General features: G+C 38.5%; 1 protein-coding gene across 5 annotated transcripts in view; it reads right to left on the reverse strand.

The window, feature by feature from the left end:
- CEP63 (centrosomal protein 63) overlaps positions 1 to 25,041 on the reverse strand; it is a 61,716-nt gene that overhangs the window by 26,922 nt on the left and 9,753 nt on the right. For 4 of the 5 annotated variants that reach the window (XM_012787783.3, XM_012787786.3, XM_012787785.3 and 1 more), the window contains exons 3-5: positions 16,884 to 17,061; positions 10,006 to 10,101; positions 9,043 to 9,165 (exon numbers count right to left, since the gene is read on the reverse strand). In XM_012787783.3, coding sequence (XP_012643237.1) covers positions 9,043 to 9,165; positions 10,006 to 10,101; positions 16,884 to 17,061 — 397 coding nt within the window. Of the gene's footprint in view, positions 1 to 9,042; positions 9,166 to 10,005; positions 10,102 to 16,883; positions 17,062 to 20,409; positions 20,468 to 25,041 lie in introns of all 5 variants that reach the window. The other variant, XM_012787784.3, reaches the window with a different exon arrangement.

The following is a 25,041-nucleotide window of genomic DNA, read 5'->3' on the forward strand; positions in this document are numbered from 1 at the left end:
AAGGTAGGAGACATCCGTCAGGGGCCCCAAGAGAGCCCGGCAGCATATTTAGAAAGGATTATAGAGGCTTTTTGACAGTACACCCCCATAGATCCCACATTAAAAGAGAATAAGGCTGCAGTTATGATGGCATTCGTCAATCAAGCAGCCCCTGACATTAGACGTAAGGTACAAAAAATTGATAGATGAGGGGAAAAGACGTTGCAGGACCTGTTAGAGGTGACAGAAAAGGCATACAATAATAGAGAGACACCAGAAGAAAGGGTGGAGAAAATGAAAAGGGAAAATAGGAAGTTCCAGGCCAGAGAGGCAAAAAAGGCAAATAAAAAAATGGCAAAAATTTTGCTAGCTGCAGCTAGCAGAGGGCGACAAGTGAGACCAGAAAACAGAGACAAACCTCTGCGAGAAAGGCTCGACAGGAACCAGTGTGCCAACTGCAAGGAGCATGGGCACTGGGCACGAGAATGTCCCCGAAAGAAAGGGAGACGAGAGTTGAGAGAGTCTGAAAAGATCCTGATGGCGGGCCAGGCAGATGAGTGGGGGGACGGGGTTCGGCTCCCCTCCCCGAACCCAGGGTAACCTTGCGAGTAGAGGAGAATCCAGTTAATTTCCTCATAGACACAGGGGCAGAACATTCCGTGCTAACCCAAGACAGGAGAAAACTTTCTAATAAAACCAGCTGGGTACAGGGGGCAACTGGAACCAAACCTTATCGATAGACTACACGACAAAAGCTAGACTTGGGCTCAGGTCAGGTGAGCCATGCCTTTATAGTTATTCCTGAGTGTCCCACTCCGCTGCTAGGCAGAGATATCCTTACCAAGCTCAAGGCCCGAATCCATTTTGAAAAAGAAGGGGTGACAATAACTGATAGTAAAGGTAACCTCCTCTCCTGCCCCCGGGTCACCCAGGTTCTGACACTAGCTCAGGCAGATAAATACAGACTATACCAGCTCACTGAACATAGAAGAAAAGCGATAGATCAATGGCTCCTCGAGTTTCCCATGGCCTGGGCCGAGACAGGGGGAACGGGGTGGGCCAAGCACAGGCCGCCTCTTTACATTAAATTAAAGCCCGGAGCCAAGCCGGCCAGAGTCAAGCAATATCCCATGTCCCAGGAGGCCAAAATGGGGATAACGCCCCACATTCAAAAACTTCTGGACAGTGGGGTTCTCCGGAAATACCAGTCGGCGTAGAATACACCCCTATTGCCGGTAAAAAAACCGGGGGGACAGGACTATAGGCCCGTGCAAGATCTTAGGGAGGTCAATGTAAAGACCTTGGACATCCACCCTACTGTTCCAAACCCCTACACCCTGTTGAGCTCTCTCTCCCCTACTTTGTCGTGGTACACTGTCCTAGACTTAAAAGATGCCTTCTTCAGTCTGGCAATAGTGACACGCTGCCAGGAGATCTTCGCCTTTGAGTGGCGAGATAAAGAGAGAGGGATCCACGGACAGTTGGCATAGACGAGACTGCCCCAGAGATTCAAAAACTCGCCTACTCTGTTCAACGAGGCCCTCCAAGATGACCTGAGTGAGTACCGAGCCAACCATCCAAAAGTAACTCTGCTACAATACGTAGATGACTTGTTGTTAGCCGCCCCTGATCCCTAGACTTGCCTAAAAAGCACCAAAGACTTGCTTAGGGTACTAGGTGAACTGGGGTACCGGGCCAGTGCAAAGAAGGCCCAGATTTATAAAAATAAAGTCACCTATTTGGGCTATAAAATAAAAGGGGGCCAAAGGTGGCTAACTGAGGCAATAAAGCAAACCGTGCTAAGAATACCTACCCCAACTTCTAGCCGAGAGCTAAGAGAATTCCTGGGGTCGGTAGGCTACTGCCGCCTCTAGATTCCGGGATTCGCAGAAAAGGCCTGACCTTTGTATGAAGGGTATAAGGCGGGGCTGGCATAGAAATGGACTGAGCAGATGGCAGATGCTTTTCAGGCCCTGAAGGCAGCCATGCTAGAGGCCCCTGCCTTAACGCTCCCAGATCCTACCAAAGAATTCCACCTTTATATAGATGAAAAATCAGAGATAGCTAAGAGAGTGCTTATGCAAACCCTAGGGCCCTAAAAAAGGCCTGTGGCATACCTATCAAAAAAACTGGATCCAGTGGCGGCAGGGTGGCCAGCATGCTTGCGAATGATCGCAGCCACAGCTCTGATAGTCAAAGATGCTAATAAGCTTACTTTAGGGCAGCGGCTGCTCATCACTACCCCGCATGCTATAAAAGGGGTTTTAAAGCAGCCTCCGGGACAATAGATTACAAATGCAAGGCTGACTCACTACCAAAGACTCCTGCTAGACGCTCCCCGCATCGAGTTCCGGGCCCCCACCGCCTTAAATCCAGCCACGCTCCTGCCCATCCCCGACTCAGCTGCACCTGAGCACAACTGCCTTAAAATCCTGGCTGAAACCCAGATGGCCCGAAAAGACTTAAAAGACCGCCCCCTTCCAAGCAGCGACCTGATCTGGTTCACAGATGAGAGCAGTTTCGTCCGGGACGGACACAGGTACGCAGGGGCGGCCATAGTCAATGACCAGGGCAAACTAGTCTGGGCGGCATGCCTCCCACAGGGAACATCTGCTCAAAAGGCAGAGTTAATAGTGCTGGCAGAGGCCCTTTGCCGGGCCCAAGGGAAGAGACTGACGGTATACACTGACAGCCGTTATGCTTTTGAGACTGTGCACATACACGGAGCTCTCTACAGAGAAAGGGGGTTCATCACAGCAGAAGGGAAGGAGATCAAACATAAGCCCGAAATCCTTCGCTTGCTAGAGGCTGTCCTGCTGCCAAAGGCAGTGGCAGTAGTCCACACCCCGGGACACCAGGGTAGAGACTCAGTAGAGGCTAGGGGCAACCGACGGGCAGACGCCGAGGCTAAGAAAGCGGCGGGGGGTGCTACGCCACCAAATATCCTACACATCGGCCTTCCGCCCCTGGGCATGGGACAGATACCTCCTCTGCCAGACTACTCCAGTGCAGACGAAGCCTGGGCTGCAAAACGACTAACTGCAGAAAAAGGTGAAGATGGCTGGCTGCGAGACAAAGAACGCCGCCTGATAGTGCCAGAGACTCTGGGACGTCACCTGTTGACGCACCTACACCAGACCACACATTTAAGAAAGAAAAAAATGTTACAACTGTTAAACACCGCCCAGCTCAGGTTCATGTCGCAAGGACGAGTGGCAGACGACATCGTCCGGGACTGCCGAGCCTGCCAAGTCATGCAGCCAGGGAGGGTCAAAGGGACCCATGCAGGTACGAAAGAAAGAGGGAGGCAGCCAGGACTGTTCTGAGAAATAGATTTTACAGAAGTCAAACCAAAAAAGTATGGGTACCGATATCTGCTAGTTATAGTAGATACGTTCTCCGGGTGGGTAGAGGCTTTCCCCACTAAAAAAAAGACTACTCTTAACGGTAGCCAAAAAAATATTAGAAGAAACAGTCCCTAAATATGGACTGCCAGAGAAAATAAGATCAGACAATAGACCTGCTTTTGTCAGCCAAGTCAGTCAGGGACTGGCCCAGGCTCTGGGGACCAATTAGAAGCTACATTGTGCCTATAACCCCCAGAGCTCAGGGCAGGTAGAGAAAATAAACAAAACAATAAAAAAGACCCTGACTAAATTGGCCCTAGAGACTGGCGGGGACTGGGTGACCCTCCTTCCCTTCGCCCTGTTCCGAGCCCGGAACACCCCCTATCATTTAGGCATAACCCCCTTTAAAATCATGTATGGCACTCCTCCACCCGTAGTCCCCAGGGTGAGCCCTGAAGCCCTCCCAAGACACCCCAAAGACGTGTTGCAAGCCGTTCGAGCTCTGCAGCGCGTTCACAGCCAGGTATGGCCTGCCCTTCAGGCCATACACCGTGCCGCAGAGCCCGAGGAGAAGAGTGCCGGACATTCACATCATCCTCACCAACCAGAAGACTGGGTGTGGGTAAAGAGGCATAACAGTAAAACCCTAGAGCCTAGGTGAAAGGGGCCCTTTCAAATTATTCTTATTACCCCCACTGCTCTCAAGGTAGACGGCATATCAACTTAGATACACCACTCCCACGTGAGGCCAGCCAACGAGAACGACCTAGAACGGTGCCGGAGCCAGTAGAGAGTGACAGTAGACCCAGAGAACCCACTAAAAGTCAGGCTGACTCAAATAGCAGCAGCGCCACGAGAAGCCAGCTGAGTCCTATTCCTCTTGGACTACTAGTTATACTGTCTAAACTCAGACTCGGGGCTGTGGCACCTGGGGATTGGACCTCACTACAAAAATGTATGCAGGGTTTGTTTTATATCTCCTTGAGAGCATTTTATTAATGGGTGAGAGTGTTATAAGTGTAATGAACAATTTCAATCCCCACAAACCCCATAACCTGACATAAAAAATTGTTAATCAAAAAACCCACAAGGTCTAGAACGTGACCTCTGGGGTGGCCCCCTTAAACAGTTAGTGGCCAGACTTATATTTTAACTTAAAAAAAGTCAACCCCCTAGAAAAGCCAGCACAGACAATAGCAATATCCTCAAGAGGCCCTGCTGCTGCCCCAATCCCCAGTTCGTGGGTAACTAGACCATAGAGAAAAAACATAAAACAAACCCCCATGAGCCAAAATGGGTTTTATGCCTGTCCAGAATTCCGGCCCCCTCAGGAAAACCATCAGTGTGGGGGTATTAAAAGTTATTATTGTGCCAAATAGTGGTGTGTGACCACCAATAATAGAGAATAAAAATGGCAGGCACAACCTCTTCTCATTAGCATGTCCTATGTCCAACCTTGTACTAAAAACAGGTATGCCAGAAACTGCAACCTAATAAGGGTAAAATTTACAGAAAAAAGAAAAAAAAATAGGCGGTAAATAACAGGACTCTCATAAGAGATATGCCTCTACCAAAGACCGCACATTTGCTCACTAATATATATCAAACTTAAAATTACCCCGCTCCCAACAACGGTAAGACCCAACCAGGTACTACATCCATGGCCAGCTACTGTCAGGCCCAGCCCGGCAGCACCCCAGACCACCTCCAGCAAAGGGACTCTCCACAAACTAATGGCTAGCACAAGTAGTCCCCGAGGCCCATCGCCCGATAGAGAGCTCACAGATCCCTTATAAAAAATGCTGACAGCAGCATATAATGCACTAAACCGCACAAGTCCCAATGCCACACAGGCCTGTTGGTTGTGCTATGACATAAGGCCCCCCTTTTATGAGGTAGTGGGGCTGGCCACTTATTTTAACCTGTCTTCAGAAGACTCCCCTAAAATGTGCCAGTAAAATCGTAAGGGCCCTAGACTCACCCTCCAGTCAGTTCTTGGCAAAGGTACCTGTTTAAGAACAGTGCCTCCCAGCCATGCACAACTCTGTGCCAAGGGTAACAGGACGCTAAGCCTATCTAAAAAAACAAAGTGGGTTATCCCCGGGCCAGGTGGGTGGTGGGTTTGCTCCAAGACCGGTCTGACTCCTAGCCTTAATATGTCTATTTTCAATGAGTCTAAAAATTACTGTATAATAATATTAGTGTTCCCCAAAATAATATACCACACTAAAGAGACAATGTATAAGGGTATAATAGGGCAAAAAGCTGCTAACCTAATTTTCCATAAAAAAAGAGAGCCCATTACTGCCATCACTCTGGCTACCCTATTTGGTCTAGGGGCAATAGGGGCAAAAACTGGCATCTCCTCCCTAGCCATGCAGCATAAGAGACTTAACTCCCTCAGGGCGGCTATCAATAAAAATATCGCCAAGATTAAAGAGTCCATCTCCCACTTAAAAAAGTCTTTAACCTCCCTCTCAGAAATAGTTTTGCAAAACCAGAGAGGGTTAGACTTAGTGTTCCTGCAACAGGGAGGGCTATGTGCGGCCCTCCGGGAAGAATGCTGTTTCTATGCCGACCACACAAAAGTGGTAATAGAGTCCATGGCCAAAGTAAGAAGAGGGCTTGCTCGTCGCAAACGAGAGTACAAAAAACAAACAAGTTGGTTTGAGTCCTGGTTCAATAGTTCCCCCTGGCTGACTACCCTGATTTCCGCGCTTATAAATAATCTTACTCTTAGCCCTGACATTTGGGCCCTGCATAGTAAACAAACTCATAAAATTTATAAGAGACAGGGTCAGTGCTGTTCAGCTTCTGGTGCTGCAACAGCAATATCAAAGACTCGGGACAAATAATGCAGACCCAGAACTTATAAATTACCCAAAAGACGAGCAAGAGTGCTCGTCAGCTATGTAAAAGAAAGAGAGAAATGTGGGGGCGCCTCGATGGCCCTTCGGCAGCCTCTCGGTGGCACAACAAGAAAAAAATTTCCCCCCCTTCGTGTAAAGTAGGGTGAGGCAATTAGCGAACAGCACACATCTGTTTATACTCTTACCTCCAGTTATCTCTTGGGTTATAAAAAAAGGCAAAAGGGAGGTGAGATGCGCAGAGATCGCGCAAAATTCAAAGAAAATTAATCACTTCAAAGGTCAGCTTATGGCCAGCGCGTAATTAGTTTGTGCCTTGCTATGGCCCTTTGGGAAAAAAAATAAAAGGCACCCTGCAATTCAAGTCGGGGTCCTTACCTGCGAGAGTGGCCACTGCGTTAATGCTCTGGGGCTTAAACCCTGGCTAGCCAAAAAATAAACCTCCTCTTATATAATTGCATCCTCAATGTCTCTGCTTCTCTGTCCGGTGGGGCTATAAAAAGTCGGTCCCTAACATGGTGACTTCCATGTAAATAGTTTCTGTAGTGTGAGGGGACCAAGCGTCATTGAGTGGGTGCAAGAAAAATGGGACAAAAGGAATCAGAGACAAGTATAGATGCCTGAAGTAATTTAGTCATAAAATGAAGGAGAAAAGTGGGGCAGAGGAGGAAGAGAGAGGTCAAGAAAGGATATTTGATAAGGGAGAAATTTAGATCCTGGCCAAAAATACTCGGTAGGGTGGAAAAAAACTGAGGATGCAGAAAAGAGAAGAATTGCTGGAGGGTAGCTAAGGGGGAGGCCACGGATAACTCCTCCAGGAGAGAAGGCAGGGTAATGGGCACAGATACAGATAGGTGGGTAGACACAGGGTTGGATGTCTGTGAATAGAAAGGAAGATATCACCCCAGGGTGAGGATGTGAAAAAAACTGTTGAAAGTTTGAGGAGAAAAAAGGAAGTAAGAATCAGTTACTATGGAAAGTAGGAGACTGAGAGGAAATGCAGTAAGATTCTGGGCAGCAATAGGACCCATCTGAAGTTAGTGACCAGGAATTAAGATGAGCCAGCCGGTGTAGTTATGTTTTTCTCCAGCCATTAAGCCACACATGGCCGGTAAAGAGTGGACAATAAGGGGGACACTCAACCCCACAGTTGTGCTTTTGCCAAGCAAATATGATGAAGCAAGAGAGGAGCCCAGGAGATGAAGGGCAAAGTAAGGAATGTAATGCACAGAATTTAAGGTAGATAAGGACCGATAAGTGAGGACACGAGGTAGACATGGAACAGTGAAAAAGTGGCAGAATTCAATCACTTGAAGGGATAGATAATGATTATTGAGAGTCAAAAGACTACAAAGAATAAGCTGAAAAGACAGGGATGTAGTCAGAGTCACATACCTAAAAATGAGATTCTAGAGGGGATGTAAATATTCCTAATGACACGAGCTAAGAAATGGCAATGGAATTAAGAGGATGAAATAGGAATGAGATCAAAATATCTATGGAGGAAAAAACACCATAGAACTCAGAGGCCAGAGTACTATAGGCATCATCCCCATGGACACTGAAACCCTCAAAGTTAAGATAAGAATAATGGAGACAGTGACAATGAGCTGGGAGCTGGAATCAATGAACTAGGAGGGTAACCCAGGGATCAGAAGATGACTATTTTAGTTATATCGACATTGGTTGGTGGTATAGGCTGATGGGGTTTTGAGGCAGAAAGAAAATGGTCGGGAAGTAGCAACGAGAAGCAAGAAAGATATGGGGGATGGGAGAAGGTATCACTGTCAAGGGCTAGAGAGGAAGCAGTATCTGTATAGTCCTCTGATTCTGTGCTCTTCAAATGTATAAAAATGTTCAGATGTAAAAGAATTAAACACACAAATTACAATTTTAAGTAGTAATAATATAATGGCATTTAAGGGTGACAGGTTGCCGAGCATAGAAAACTTGTAAGTAATCACACAAGGACGTTGAAAACTGTTTTTCAAATTAGAACCAACTAGGGGAGCTGGATAAAATGCAGATCCGTAGGTCCCACGCCATACTACTGGCTCAGAATTTCTGAGAGCCTAAAAGCACCCTGGTGTTTCTTTTGTACACTGAGAACTACTGGCAAAGATAGGGAGGGTAGTAACAGCCTTGAGCTGCTCCTTCATCTACTCTTGGCAAAATTAGCTCACCACTTCCCCTTAAGTTCTCAATATATATAATAATCTTGGAGTTACTCGGTCTTAAAATATGGTCAGCAAAGAGGGAGGTGAATGGCTTACTATATCTAAATGGGAACTGAGGACAAACAATCTGATATGTGGAATACTCTATACAAAAAGTGCCATGTACATTCAACATTTACTAAGCCCCTACTCTCTTAGGTGCTTGAGGTACGACAACAAATAAGATAAGGACGAGGACACCACCCATGACAGACTGCCAATAACTGCTGGTCAATGTTTCACAGTAAGGGAGATACTGGCATTTTGGGTACAACAATCCTTCCTGTGTGGATTAGTCCCAGGCATGTTTAGTATCCCTGGTTACGGTAGCCTAAATGCCAGTCTCAAACTCAGTCATTTTGACAACCAAAAAAATGCCTCCATACATTTGCAAATGCCTTCTAAAGGTGGTACTGCCCTGTTGAGAATTATTGATAGATAGTAACCCTGTTAACCACAGGGAACCACATGATGATAGGATGTATAGTAGATGGCCCTCCCACCTATGAAATAGCTCAGTGGCAGTCCTAGAGAGGGTAGAAAATTGGTTTCAGGAAACAGCACCATTAGAAACAGCATTTTCCTACATGAAGGCTGACAATCACTACGACCAAATTATTACTATAAACATACCTCTATTTTTCCAGTTAACCTCTCAATTTCAGATCGATCTTCCCTGGGATTTTTGGTATTTCCTCTGAATTCCTTTATTTGCTTTTTCTGCAGCTTTTCATAGCTTCTCTTCAGTTTGCCTAACTGTAGAGACAGTTACTTCTATACTTAAAATTTAAGAATTTGTAAACAGTGGTGGTGGGGCAAATTGGTATTATGAAAGCAAAAGCAATGCTAACCAGTACTATTGAAAATAGACTGAGAACATGTTAGATTTCCAAACTAAAATACAAAACAAAACATTATATACATAAAATAAACACTAGCAAAGAAATATATTCAAAGAAAAAATAAAAGGAAAAATAATTTTTAAACAAAACTTTATTTTTTATTACAATAGCCTTGTACTTAAAGACCCTACCACCTACCCCCACAATAAAAGCAGCAAATAAAAACTTTCTTTCCTCTAGGCCTGTGGTTCTCAAGCTATGCTCCTATGAGGTACTGATTCAGTAAGCAGGAGAAGAGTACTTTGGAATTAAAACAAATTAAAAACAGTTTTTTCCAAATCTAAAGAATAAAATTAAGTTAATGGATAGAAGTTTCTTACTTTTCTTATTTATCTCAAAATGCTTCTTAAATCTTAGGATCCTCAATTTTTAAAATAGTGTAACTGATAAAAATTAAAATATTAAATATATTTTTGGCATTAGTATTTCACAGTATTATACAAAAGTAGCACTATTTCTTTCAGATATTCAATCAAGAAACATATTTTAGAATCTCCATTCTAAGTAGCATCAAACATATAATTAGGCAAGACTTCCTTGCCTGAGTTAAAGAACAGAGAAATAGATTTCCCACCCCTGTACCTCCCACAAATATGTGCTTCCCACTTTGCAAAGTAGAAACTGGTTCTCATTAACAAAATTCTCAAGTACAAAAGAGAGAACTATACAACATGTAACAGAAGTAAAATCTCACTTCTTCATGCAGTTTCTTTAACTCCTGCTTATACTCCACGGCCATCTCTTCCTTGATTTTTTCATGTTCTTCTAACTGTTGACGCAACAACCCAACCTAAAAGCAGATAAGTGGTAGTATCTTTCATTATTAGCATTGAAACAATATCCCTGAAACTAAAAATAGGAAATAACCTCTGTACTTATTTGTAAATTCAAGTTCTCAAATGCATATAAATGGTACTACACCCCTTTCTCAGAAAGTCAAGTATCTAGTTATTTAATAATAAATAACACTGTCAGAAAACAACTAGTTTTAGAATTTCTAGGTTTAAATAAAAACTCTCTCTATGTCTAACTTATCCTACCCAATCCTTTTTATTAAAAAAAAAAAAAAACTCATGAAAAAATTAACAAAGTTTTAAGAACCTTGGAAACCAAGAATATTTTATTAAAAAATCTATGAGACTTCAAGAATAATTTCTCCAAATCAAAGTGCAGAATAGTAACATCAAACAGAAATAAAATAGGATGTTTGTAACTGCTTCACCATTTACCCAACTTCAGAGAAACCAGTTCCACTAACCAGAGTAAGGAAATTATCCTAGCCCATTTTTCAATGATTTCATACTAGTCACAGCTATTTGATACTAAGCCCTCACCTCCTTAAGTATCCAGCAATATTTCTGTTGATATACTGATAAGTGGGGAGAGAGGGGGAGAACAAGGAACAAGAGGTAATCATCTCAATCACAAAATAGAATGGTAAGCTTTTTTTTTTTACGTACTAGAAATAAACATAAGAATAAGGAGTTAATGCATTCCAATAAAAAGTTTTAGTGGGATTTTTCATTTTTTTGCAACTTGACAGAAGTCATTCTAAAGTTCAAACTGGAAGAATGGCTAAATATAGCCAATAAAATGGAAGAGAAAAAACTACTTCTAAAAAAAGATCTAAGTGAATGTTTACTGAATTTCTAAATGGGAGGACACTTCTGAGCTTAAAACTAATGAAAAGGTCATTTAAAAATGATGAATTTGACTCTGTAAAAATGTAAAACGTCTATATTTAAAAGAATCCAATTAAGAAAATTAAAAGGTAAACAGAGAAAAATGTTTACCAAAAAACAAAGGGCCTTTAACTTTTAGTACATAAAAAACTCTTACAAATCAAATTTTAAAAAATTATCAAGCCCTCAAGAGAAAAATAACCCAAGAACCAGAACAATTCCCACACATAAATGCCCAATAAATATATGAAAAAATTTAGTAATCAATGGGAAATTAAAAATCCAATGGCATTTTACATCTATCAAATTGGCAAAGATCTCATTAAAAAAAAGACTTACATGCGTAAGTTATTTGGAATCAGGGACCCACAGAATGTTTAGAGAAATGAAAAGAACAATAACATTTCTAGAATGCAATGTGGAATCTATATTAAAACCCTTAAAAATATTCTTAACCTCGATCTAGTAAACTCTACTTTTAGGAATCCATGTAAAGAAAATAAATGTAGATGTTAAAAATTTGCGAACAGAGAAGTTCTTTTGTAAAAACTGAATAAAATGGAAAAAAATGTAAATGTTTAAAAATAAAGGAACTGTTGGGTGAATATAATGAATAAATGAAAACATGGTAACATTAATATGTATCAAAAGAGTTAACATGCAAAATGTTTGCCATTTAAAAATAGAAAAACTACATTAAAATCCCAATTTTGTGAAGGATTTTTACATAAGCAAGCATACACAGCTTTAAGGAAATGTATCAAATGTTAATACAGATTAACCCTGATTCATGGTATTATGGATTATCCTACTTCTTTTCTTCACACTTTATTGTCTTTTCTAAGTTTTCCCCAATGGCTATGGCTTTGTAGAAGAAAAAACAGTATTAAAAAAGAAAACAGTAAGATTGATACTAAGCCCACCTACTTGATAAAGATCTTAAGGATTCATCTGTTTGTTTAACATAAGTCTTAATTATTCATATTTCCTAGCCCCCAACCTGCCAGAAGATATAAAATTAGAAAGTAAAATATGTAGAAGTGCAATAATCAGTAGGAATGAGCAATAGCTTTTAGAAAAGATAGAAGAAAAAAAGGAGAAGCAGATTACCCTGAAGGTAGACCTGTGTCTATACTGCTATAACCCATGAAGACAAAGCACGTCAGTATGTAGTAACCATTACTCGTAACAAAGATACCAAGAGAAAAGATACATTATATTTACTATCCACAAAGACCACACACACACACACACACACACACACACACCCCTCTCTGAACATTATTAATACTGCCAAGGGAAAAGTGAGAGCTTTAAGTTCCAGTTAATTGTACTACTGATTCTTATGTAACAAGTCACTGATCAGTAAATGGAAGTGAGAATATTAACTGTTAATGATGATAACAGGACCAAGGTGTTCACAGATCTTCTAGAACTTCCCACTACAGGAGTTCTAGGATAAAACTAACAAAATAAAGTGAAAAAATTATGCATGTTAACAGAATATATTAATATATAAAGAAACTAATAAGTATAAAACACAAATGTACTTTGTGTAAATATAAAACGATAAAGAACTTTTAGTGTATAAGGCTGAAAGCAAGCATGCTAAATCATGTGACACTCAAGAGTTTACCATTACAACTAATCATTTCCAAACTTTTCCAGGCCCAGAGGAAAACAATCCAAAATACCCACAGAAAAATAATGCACAAAATGCATGTTTTCAACCATTCAAGTAGGAATCGTCACTTTATTTTTTAATAAACTTAAATTGAAACAAATACACAGAAAAGTGTAGCTCAGTCATTTATCAAAAAGAGAATCTGCCTATCAATCATTATCACCACCACTCCAGTAGATCTGCCTCCTCCTATCCCACTAGTCACTACCCCTCCCTCCCCACCTCTCTACAGGTAACCTCTAGTCTGGCTTCTAATGTCATCAATTAGTTTTGCTTTGCCTGTTTTTATACTTCATATAAATGGAATCATACAGTATCTACTCTTGGATTGTATCTTTCACTCAACATTATCTATGCAAGATTCACCTACACTGTTGCCTGTAGCAAAAGCTCATTTATTTTCAAAGCTGTACTGTATTTCATTGTATAAAAACATAACTTTCTAAAATCCTTTCTTTTCTGATGGACACTTGAACTGTATTCAGTTTCTGGATATTAAGAATTGTGCTGTTATGAACAGATATACTATAAACATATATATTAGGAGTAGAAATGCCAGATCACAGCTTAACTTTAGTAGATAATTGGCAAACCGTTTTCCAAAGACATTACACCAATTTACACTGCCAACAATAATATAAGGATTCCAGCTGTTTCATATCCTTACAATAACAGTATTAATAGTCTTTTAACTTTTAGCCATGCTGGGATGTATCTAGAGGTATGTTGTGTTTATAATTTGCATTTTTCTAATAACCAATGAAATAACCGAGTATCTTTTCACATGTTTTTTGGCCATTTTGATATCTTCTTTTATAAAATACCTATTTAAGTATTTTGCCCATTTTTCTACTCAGTTAAATTCTTATTATTAGTTCCTTATCTGTCTTTTGTTGGTTATGAATACATAACAAGCACATGATATTAATATAATCATTAACTTTTTCTTTTATGATTATTATTAAAGAAATCTTTCCCTACTCCAAGGTCACTAAGATATTCTCCTATGTCACCTTCTGAAGATTTTCAAGCACTTCACATTTAAATTTGTAATACATCTAGAATTAAATTTGATGTATAGTATGAAACTAGAAGTCAAAATCTTTTCTTTTTTACTCATATTATTATTCAGTTGATTCAGTGCCATGTATTGAAAAGGCTTCCCACCACCCTTCAGTGCTATCCTGTTATTAATCAAATGTTCACATACGTGGAATTTCTGTTACGGCATTCTTTATTCTTTTCCATTGGTCTGTTTTTCTATCCTTGTAATAATATCACATTGTCTTAATATAGTTTTAAATAAATCTTGTTGTCTAGTACTCTAATCCTCCAGCTTAATTCCTCTTCATCAAGATTGTTTTGGCTAGTTCCATATACTTATTATACTGTAGTTTTGATTAAAATGACACTGAATCAATAGATCGATTTTGGAGAAACTAATACATTTAAAATATTGAGTCTATCCATGAACACAGCCCATCCTTCCATTTATTACAGTCTGAATTTCTCTCCATAATTTAGAGTTTTCTGTATGAAGGTTCTGTACTTCTTTCATTGGATTTACTATATTTTGTGCTTTTTTTGATACTCTTGTCAATGATGTCTTTTTTTAACTTCATTTTTAATTGCTTTTTGCTGGTATAGAGAATACAAAAATTTTTGTATATTAACCTTGAATTCAGCAATCCTGCTACATTTATTAATTATAGCAGTTTGTAGAGTCTTTGCATTTTCTACATAAAAAAAATCATGTGCTAATTACTACAGTGGTATTTCTTCCTTTCTAACTCTTTTATCCTTTATTTATTTTTCTAGCTTTATTGTACTGGCTAAACCTCTACTATAATGATGAAAAAAAGTGTTGATACTGGGCAACCTTGTCTCATTCACAATCTCTGAAGGAAAGCTTTTAATATTTCACATTAATTGTTACTTGCTATATGTTTCTTGCATATCCTTTTATCAGATTAAGGAAGTTCTCTTATATTTCTAGTTTGTAAGAGATTTTAAAATTTTTATCATGAATAGATAATTGAGTTTTATTAAATTTCTTTCCTGAATTGTTTGCGACAATTATAGGTTATTTCTCCAATAATGTGGCAAGTTATATTGATTTACAAATGTTAAAACAGCTTTGAATGCCTAGAATAACTCCAAATTCCTTACTCATTTCATTAGGACAACCTGCTCTATAGGAAGTTAGAAGGTAACAGCAGCAGAAATGTCCTTTAAAACAAAACCAATGCCAATATTGTAATCAGAAAATACATAAAGCATTAACTCCCAAAATAAGTTGTTTATAGTAATGCTGCTCCAAAGTATGATCTATCTGCAGGCAGGCTGGAGCTGATCACAAACAGCAACCCAGCAGGAGATAAGGAGCCTGAGGTAGAATGTAAATCAACTATGTCACGAAACACACTATTTAGTGCAACTGACATGCTTACATAGCAAAACTTTCTCAGTAAAAGATGTAATGCACTAATTTATATGCTGGTGCAAGCTTTTTACCTCATTGTGGACCTGTCATTTGAGTAGCAGTGTTTGTATCAGAGAACTAACTGCTTCAAGGGAACTTTCAAACAAATAAAAATGACAAAAGCCTAAAGCCCTACTTTACATTTGTTATATCATGTGCTGCTCAAATCAGATTATGAGAATGTTATAACCCATACTTGAAAAAAGTGTTTTAATGCAACACAATTTTGCAAACTCTAAGGAATAGATTCCCATTACTAGTGTTTGGTAAATGTACATCACTTCTACAAACTTAATCAACTTTTAGCAGCCCCACTGATGAAACAACAAATTGACTAGACAGCTGCAGTTCTAAATTTCTTATATGTTCCCAGCTGTTTCAAACTTGTAACATTCAGATCCTTACCATGGTACCTATTCATTCGATCTCTTAATTTCTCTTTAAGGCATTAAGTAATGGCAATAATGCCCTTGACAGCAAAATTAAGCCACAGATATAAGTACAAACTTAGCATCAGAGTGACTATTCTCAAAATCACAAACACAGAAATTAATGGGTTTTTAACAAAATAAACAACCTAGATATCTATATATGTGGTGATTTTCTTCACTTGAAAACCACTTTCACTTCAACCTACTAAACAGAACTACTTTTGTTTTCCCTTAGGAGAAACAAAGAAGTGCTAAAGTAGCTTACTAGAAAAGGAACACTGAAATATCAATATCAACACCAAAATATCAAACATGATACTCAGTGTACTTTTTCATCACTTTCTATACTTTGCATGAGGTGTAATTTTAAATATATTCCCAAAGGTCTACCCAAATTTTAAAATAAATTGCATTTTAGAAAATGGCATTAATAGAAAATTTGGATATAGCCAATATTACCATGTACTATTTTGATCCAAAGTGCAAATGGCCAACCACTGAGAGATTTTCTTGATAAGCATAAAAACATTTTTTTATCAAGCCTAACCCTGTCTCTGTAACATAAAACATTTCTGAACTATCCAAGTTTTCTCAACCAAATCACAATCTCAGTGTGCACTACTCATAAAAGTATACCTGAATAAGCTGACAGCCTTCATGAGTGGTGATACTATTGGTAGGAAAAGCCTTCAGAAGAGGGCTTGGGACCACTGTTTCCCCACTACTCTTCCAAGCCTTATGAGATTGACATTCACACCGAAAGTTTAGGCACAACTCTCGCAATTAGAAATGCTTTCTGATTCCCTTCCAATATTGGGTGTACTTCTTCCTACCATACCAGCTAAATGAGAAAGCACTCAGCAAATATTATTAAACTTTTCTTCCAAATAACCAATATCAGTGGGTAGTGGATTATAAGTTATTTTTATTTTCCTCTTTTCTTTCTTTCCCCTTAATTTTCAACAAGAGTAATATGATTTTTTAAAAGAGTGCTCTTCATTTTGTTTTAAATCAAACTAAAAGAGGCAAATCATTGAATTTGGAACTCAACTTTGTTTTTTACACTAGCCACACAGTGAAGCCAAAAAACAACTTCCACTAAAACTCAGTAAATGTTAATGTGGACATGAAATATGATGACGGTCATGCAAACGTTGTATGGCACCCTTTTACATTTTCTTAAAGAAGTTATAAATAAAGAAACTAATTAGCATACAAATGCTTTCTTCAATAAATATTTAAGAAATATAAATGATAAAGATACTAAAAAGAAGAGTGAATCAACTGCTTTACCTCTTTGTGTTTCACATCTAACTGATTCCTAAGACTCTTAAGTTCCTGGTCCCGGATGTCCAAGCAAGTCTCTAGAGCATGTGTCTGCCCTTCCCATTCAGATTTTTTATGAGCCACCATTATGTCAATCTGTTTCATGAGCTCCTGTAGTTCTGCTTCACAGGATGTCAAAAATCCCCTTAAAATAAGAACAGATCATTAAAAACATAGAACATATGTCCAAGTGGCTTTTCATCTTTCTCATGTAAAAACATACAAGATGTAAACCTCCCTGAAGTAGAACAATGTCAACTAATAAATTACCACAAACAAAGAACAGGATTTCTGAGCTTTTGCTTTTAGTGCTTATAGTAAGATGACTACCCATTCCATAGAATATCTTGTCTTCCTCTAATAGCCAACCTAAAGCCCAAGTCCTTTTGTTAAACATGAGACTTGATGTTTTCAGTTTGGCTTTTGGAATAAGATTTCCACAACTAACTAGCACTTCTATAATATTTTAGGGAAGCTTTCAGGAAGAATTCAGACAAGCCTATATGTCACATGCTCATCTAAGCCAAAATAAAAAGCCTTAGAAGAAAGCTGGCTATCATGCAGAAAAATGATAATACAATTTTTTTTTTATATAGGTAATCAATTTATTAGAACACTTGACAAATTCAAGCAATAGATACTTCTAAAACATTTAAAACCAATTAAAGGATAAACATCAAACAAGGCTCCTAAGAATTTACATTTTATTTTTTATTTTTTTATTTTTTTTTAGAAAAATGATAATACAATTTTAAGAGTAGCTTCAAGAAATGAATCCTTGAGCCAGATTTATTTCAACTATTTATTCCCACTTTACTGTCAGGAATTTACTACAATCTCCCTTATTATTGTAAACTTACTGATGTCCTTCCAAGTTTCAGGAGTTGCCAGATATTGCAGAGGTTGAAACAGAGGTGGACACAGATGTGTTAACGATTCAAAGAAGTTTCCAGAAATGGCCTCAGAGAGCCATCACTAAGGCTTAAATACATTTTTTTAAAAAGCACTTGTCCTTAGTGTTATAGAATCTTTGTACTTTTGCTTTTTACGAGTAGAAAAGCCAAGGTGGGATGAAGGCAAGCATCCAACTTCATACTGCTAAGATGAAGCAAACATCCCAAAAAGAGACACTGTCCACAATCATGACATGGGTCAGTTTAGCTTTTGCTCAACACTTTTGTTTCTATACTCAAAGCACAATATACTCAGAGGCATAACTCAGATAAGCCTTTTAAACTTCAGTGAGAAGCTTAAGGTCAAAGAAAACTGACTGGCTGGCACCCTCTCACATTCAGGGGTCTGAGGACAGGCTTGCCCCTCCTGCTATCACCCATGCACACCACCTAAGGGCCTGAAGAAAGATCTGTCCCACCCACTACTAGCACCCACACACATTGTCCAGGGCCCTAGGGATTGACCCACTCCACCCGCTGCCAGCACCCACAGGTACCCCCTGGGGACCTGGGGAGAGCCCAACTGCTTGCCACTGCCACCACCAGTGGCTGTGCACATCATCTGGGGGCCTTGGGTATCTGCCCTGTCCACTGTCACCAGTGCCTCCACACACCATCCAGGGGCCTGAGGACATGCCCACCCTGCCTGACACTGCCATCATTGGTGCCTGAAGACCAGGCTGCCTGGTGTCCCCATCACCATCAAAGCCTTGCTACAACCTCCACTAACAACTTCAGTATAAGCTACTGAGGAACTCGCAGGCACCACTGGCACTGATTACAGATCAAAAAATCATGCGGAAACTACACTATTGCGCCCACCAAGATCAAAGTCAAAGCAACCTACCCAACTAACACTATAGATACATCTATAGGAAAAAATCTTTCCTATGAAAGGCAATCCATAAAATTGGAGGAAGCAACCGCTACCCAAGATGTACAGATATCAATGTAAAGACACAAGAAACATGAGAAAGCAGGTAAACATGACACCTCCAAAGGAACACAATAATTTTCTGATAACAAGTCCCAAAGAAAAAGAAATTTATGAAATATCTGAAAAAAAATTCAAAATAATAATATTAAAGAAACTCAGTGAGATACAAGAAAACACAGATAAACAACACAAAGAAATCAGGAAAACAATTCATGATCTAACTAAGAAATTCAACAAAGAGACAATTATCATAAAAAAAAGAACCAAACAAATTATGTAACTGAGGAATTCAACAAGTGAAATAAAAAATACAATTGAGAGCTTCAACAACAGACTAGATCAAGCAGAACAAAGAATTTCCGCTTTGTTCAATTATCTTGAACTTCAAGATAAGACTTTTAAAATAACTCAGACAAAAAATAAAAATAATAAAGAATTAAATGAATGAAGAAAACCTACATGATATATGGGAGAACATAAAGCAACCAAATATTTGAATTCTGGGAATTTCAGAAGGAGAAGAGATATGTAAAGGCATAGAAAACCTATTTAATGAAATAATAGCTGAAAACTTCCCAATTATTACAAGAGACACAGACATCCCCAGATGCAAGCAGCTCAAAGATCCTCAAATAGATTCAACCCAAAAAGGTCTTTCCACAGCACATTATAGTCAAACTCTTAAAAGTCAAAGGTAAAGAATTCTAAAACAGCAAGAGAAAAGCATCTAGTCACATACACGGGAATCTCCATCAGACTAATAGTAGATTTCTAAGCAGAAACTTTACAAGCCAAGAGAGAATGGGATGATATATTCAAAGTGCTAAAAGAAAAAAAACCAAAAAACAAAAAACCATCAACCAAGAATACCACATCCAGCTAAGCTATCCTTCAAAAATGAAGGAGACATAAAGTCTTTCCCAAACAAGCAAAAAATGCAGAAATTCATCACCACTAGACCAGCCCTATGAAAAATGCTTATGGGAGTGATATCTACTACCATGAAAACATATAAAAGTGTAAAACTCAATGGTAGAGCAGATACACAAATAAGGAAGAGAAAGGAGTCAAACATTATCACTACAAAAAACTACCAAATCATAAAGGTAAAAAATAAAAGAGGAAAAAAATGAAAAAAGGATATAAAAGATAATTAGAAAACAATTAATTAAAAACAATTAACAAAATGACAGGCATAATTCCTCATCTATCAATAACAACCCTGAATATACATAATTTTAATTCCCCAATTAAAAGATACAGACTGGCTGAATGAATTAAAAAAAAAAAAAAATGCCCCAACTACCTGCTGCCTACAAGAAAGTCACTTCACCTGTAAAGACACACATAGACTGAAAATAAAGGGATAGGAAAAAATATTCTATGCAAATAGAAACCAAAAGCCACACAGGAGTAGCTATATTTATATCAGATAAAATAGAGTTTAAGTCAAATACATAAAAAGAAACAAAGATGGCATTTACATAATAACGGTATCAATTCAGCAAGGGGATATTACAACTATAATTACATATGCACCCAATACCAGAGAACCAAGATATATGTAGCAAATATTATTAAAGCTAAAAAGAGAGAGACAGACCTCAATACGATAGTAGTTGGGGACTTCAACACCCCATTTTCAGCACAGGACAGGTCATCTACACAGAAAATCAACAAAGAAACATTGGACTTAATCTACAATATGAACCATATGAACTCAACAAACATTTACAGAATATTTTATTGAACAGTTGCAGAATATACATTCTTCTCTTCAAGATATGGAACATTATTCAAGACAAACTATATGTTAAGACACAAAACAAGTCTCAACACATTTTAAAAAGTCATAATCATATCAAATATCTTCTCAGACAATAAAATAAAACTAAAAATCAATAAGAAGAGGAACTTTAGAAATTAAAAATACATGAAAATTAAACAACATGATCCTGAATGACCACTGGATCAATGAAGAACTTAAGAAGAAAATTTTTAAAAATTTGTTTAAGCAAATGAAAATAGAAATAAACAACATACCAAAACCTATGGGATACAGCAAAAGCAGTGCTAAGAGGGAAGTTTACGGTAATAAACACCTACATCAAAAAAGCAGACAGATTTCAAATAAGCAACTTAATCTGTACCTCAAGGAACTAGAAAAGCAAGAACAAACCAAACCCAAACTTAGAAGGAAAAAAATAATAATGAGCAGAGCAGAAATAAACAAAATAAAGACTAAAAGAACTATAATAAAAAGGATCAATGAAATGAAAAGTTAGTTTTTTGAAAAGATAAACAAAATTGATAAACTACTAGCTAGACTAACCAAGAAAAAAGAGAAGACACAAATAATAAATCAAAAACAAAAAGAAAACATTACAACTGATACCACAGAAACACAAAAGGTCATTAGAGACTATTATGAACAACTATATGCTAACAAATTGGAAAACCTAGAGAAAATGGACAAATTCCTAAACACATACAACTTACCAAGATTGAACCAGGAATAAACAGAAAACCTAAACAGATCAATAATGAGAAACAAGACTAAATGAGTAATAAAAGGTCACCCAGCAAAGAAAAGTTTGGGACCTGTTGGCTTTACTACTGAATTCTACCAAACTTATAAAGAAGAACTAATGCCAGTTCTTCTCAAACTATCCCAAAAAATTGAAGAGGAGGGAATTCTAACTCATTTTTCAAGGCCAACTTTACCATGCTACCAAAACCAGACAAGGACACAACCAAAAGAGAAAACTACAGGCCAATATCCTGATGATCATAGATGCAAAGTACTCAACAGAATACTAGCAAATTGAATCCAACAACACATCAAAAGTGGTGATCAAGTGGAATTTATCACCCGTATAAAAGGATGATCCAATATATACAAACTAATAAATGTGATACATCACATCAATAGAATGAAAGACAAAAACTATATGATCATCTCAATGCATACAGAAAAAGCATCTGATAAAATTCAACATTCCAGGCCGGGTGCAGTGGCTCATGCCTGTAATTCTAGCACTCTGGGAGGGCGGGGCAGGCGGATGGTTTGAGCTCAGGAGTTAGAGACCAGCCTCAGAAAGGACAAAACCCCTATCTCCACAAAAAATAGAAAGAAATTGGCTGGACAACTGAAAATATATAGAAAAAATTAGCCAGGCAAGGTGGTGCATGCCTGTAGTCCCAGCTACTTGGGAGGCTGAGGCAGGAGGATTGCTTGAGACCAGGAGTTTGAGGTCGCTGTGAGCTGGCTGCTGCCAAGGCACTCTAGCCCAGGCAACAGAGTGAGATTCTGTCTGAAAAAAAATAAATAATTCAACATTCCTTCATAATAAAAACTCTCAACAAACTAGGAACATCCTCAACATAATAAAGGCCACATATGACATACCCACAGCTAACATCATACTGAATGGGAAAAGCTAAAAGCCTTGCCTTTAAGAACTGAAACAAGACAAGTATGCTCACTTTCACCACTCCCATTTACTACAGTACTGGAAGTCCTACCCAGGGCAATGAGGCAAAAAAAAGAAATAAAAGGTATTCAAGTTGGAAAGGAGTAAGTCAAACTGTCCTTTTGTGCAGATGACATGATTTTGTATAAAGGAAAACCTAAAGACTGCACCAAAAAACTGTTAGAACTAATAAAAGAATGCAGAAAAGTTTTAGGATACAAAATCAACATACAGGCCGGGCGCGGTGGCTCACGCCTGTAATCCTAGCACTCTGGGAGGCCGAGGCGGGTGGATTGCTCAAGGTCAGGAGTTCAAAACCAGCCTGAACAAGAGCGAGACCCCGTCTCTACTATAAATAGAAAGAAAAAAAAAATTAATTGGCCAACTAATACATACAGAAAAAATTAGCCGGGCATGGTGGCGCATGCCTGTAGTCCCAGCTACTCGGGAGGCTGAGGCAGTAGGATCGCTTGAGCCCAGGAGTCTGAGGTTGCTGTGAGCTAGGCTGACGCCACGGCACTCACTCTAGCCTGGGCAACAAAGTGAGACTCTGTCTCAAAAAAAAAAAAAAAAAATCAACATACAAAGATGAGTAACATTTCTATATACCAATAATGAACTAGCTGAAAAAGAAATCAAGAAAGCAATCCCCTGACCAGCAAATTGGTATTAACTGAACAGCACCTAAGTGGTCACATAGGTACTAGAGTAATAGGGTATTGGGCAGGTGGGAGGGGGAGGGGGGCGGGTATATACATACATAATGAGTGAGATGTGCACCATCTGGGGGATGGTCATGCTGGAGACTCAGACTTGTGGGGGGAGGGGCGGAAGGGCATTTATTGAAACTTTAAAATCTGTACCCCCATAATATGCCGAAATAAAAAATAAAAGAAAGCAATCCCATTTACAATAGCTACAAAAAAAAAAAAAATGTAGAAATAAATTTAACCAAGGCAGTGAAAAACCTCTATGATGAAAACTATAAAACACTGGTGAAAGAAATTGAAGAGAACAAAAACAAATGGAAAGACATCCCTTGCACATGGATCAGAAGAATTAACAGTTAAAATGACCATACTGTTCAAAACAATCTACAGAATCAATGCAATCCCTATAAAAATGCCAAGGACATTCTTCACAGAAATAGAAAAAAGAAAAAAAAAGGTCCTAAAGTTGATATGGAGCCACAAAAAGCCTCAAATAGCCAAAGTAATCCTGAGCAAAAAGAACAAAGCTGGAGGTATCATACTACCCGACTTCAAAATATATTAATATTACCAAATCATAATAACCAAAATAACATGTTAATGGTATAAAAACAGACATGGAGACCAATGGAACAGAAACAGCCTCATCTTTCAACAAAAGTGCCAAAAACATACACTGGGGGTAGGACACCCTCTTTAAGCAATGGTACTAGAAAAACTGGATATCGACATGCAGAAAAATGAAACTAGACCCCATCTCTCACCATACACAAAAATCAACTCAAAATGGAGTAAAGACTTAAACATAAAACCCAAAACTATAAAACTACTAGATGAAAACATAAGGGAAACACTTCAGGATTGGTCTAGGCAAAGACCTAGAAAACATGGATTTTATGGTTAAGACTTCAAATAAAAATAGACAAATGTGACATTATTAAACTAAAAGGCTTTTGCACAGCAAAGGAAACAATCAACAGAATGAAGAGACAACCTATAGAATGGGAGAAAATATTTACAAACTATTCATACAACAAGGGACTAATATCCAGATTATACAAGGAATTCAACAGAAAAAAAAATCTCATTAAATGAAATGAATAGACATTTCTCAAAAGAAGACATACAAATGGACAAGAGGTATATAAAAAATGCTCAGCATCACTAATTGTCAGGCAAATCCAACTTAAAACCACAATGAGAAACCATCTCACCACAGTTAGAATGGCCATTATCAAGACAACAAGAAATAACAGATGCTAGTGAGGATGTGGAGAAAAGAGAACTCTTACACACTTTTGGTGAGAATGTAAATTAGCACAGCCACTACGGAAAAGAGTATGGAGGTTTCTCAAAAAACTAAAAATAGAATTACCATATGATCCAGTAATCCCACCACTGGGTATTAATCCAAATGAGAGGAAATCAGTATATTAAAGAGATACTTGTACTCCCATGTTTACTGCAACAGTATTCACAAGAGCTAAGATAAGGAATCAACCTACGTGTCCGTCAGCAGATGAATGGACAAAGAAAATGTGGTACACACACACAAAGGAATACTATTCAGCCACAAAAAAGAATGAAATTCTGTCATTTGCAGCAACATGGATGAAACTGAAGGTCATTATGTTAAGTGAAATAAGCCAGGCACAGAAAAATAAATGTTCTCATTCATATGTGGAAACCAAAAAAGTGGATCTCATGGAGGTAGAGAATAGAATGATGGCTATCACAGGCTGGGAACAGTGAGTGAAGAAAGATTAGTTAATGTGTACAAACATACAGTTGGATAGAAGGAATAAGTCCCAGTGTTCAATAGCACAGTAGGGTGGCTAGCAAGTAACTAGTAAGTGACTAGTAAGTAGCACAGTAAGGCAGACTAGCACAGTAAAGTTCTTTAAACCTTAACAATTTATTATATATTTCAAACTAGCTAGAAGAGCTGAAATGCTCCCAACACAAAAAAATGATAAATGGTTAAGGTGATATACTAAATACCTGATTTGATCATTACACATTATATGCATGTATCCAAGTATCACATATACC

Source organism: Microcebus murinus, chromosome 1 (assembly GCF_040939455.1).
Source record: "Microcebus murinus isolate Inina chromosome 1, M.murinus_Inina_mat1.0, whole genome shotgun sequence".
Taxonomy (NCBI): Eukaryota; Metazoa; Chordata; class Mammalia; order Primates; family Cheirogaleidae; genus Microcebus; species Microcebus murinus.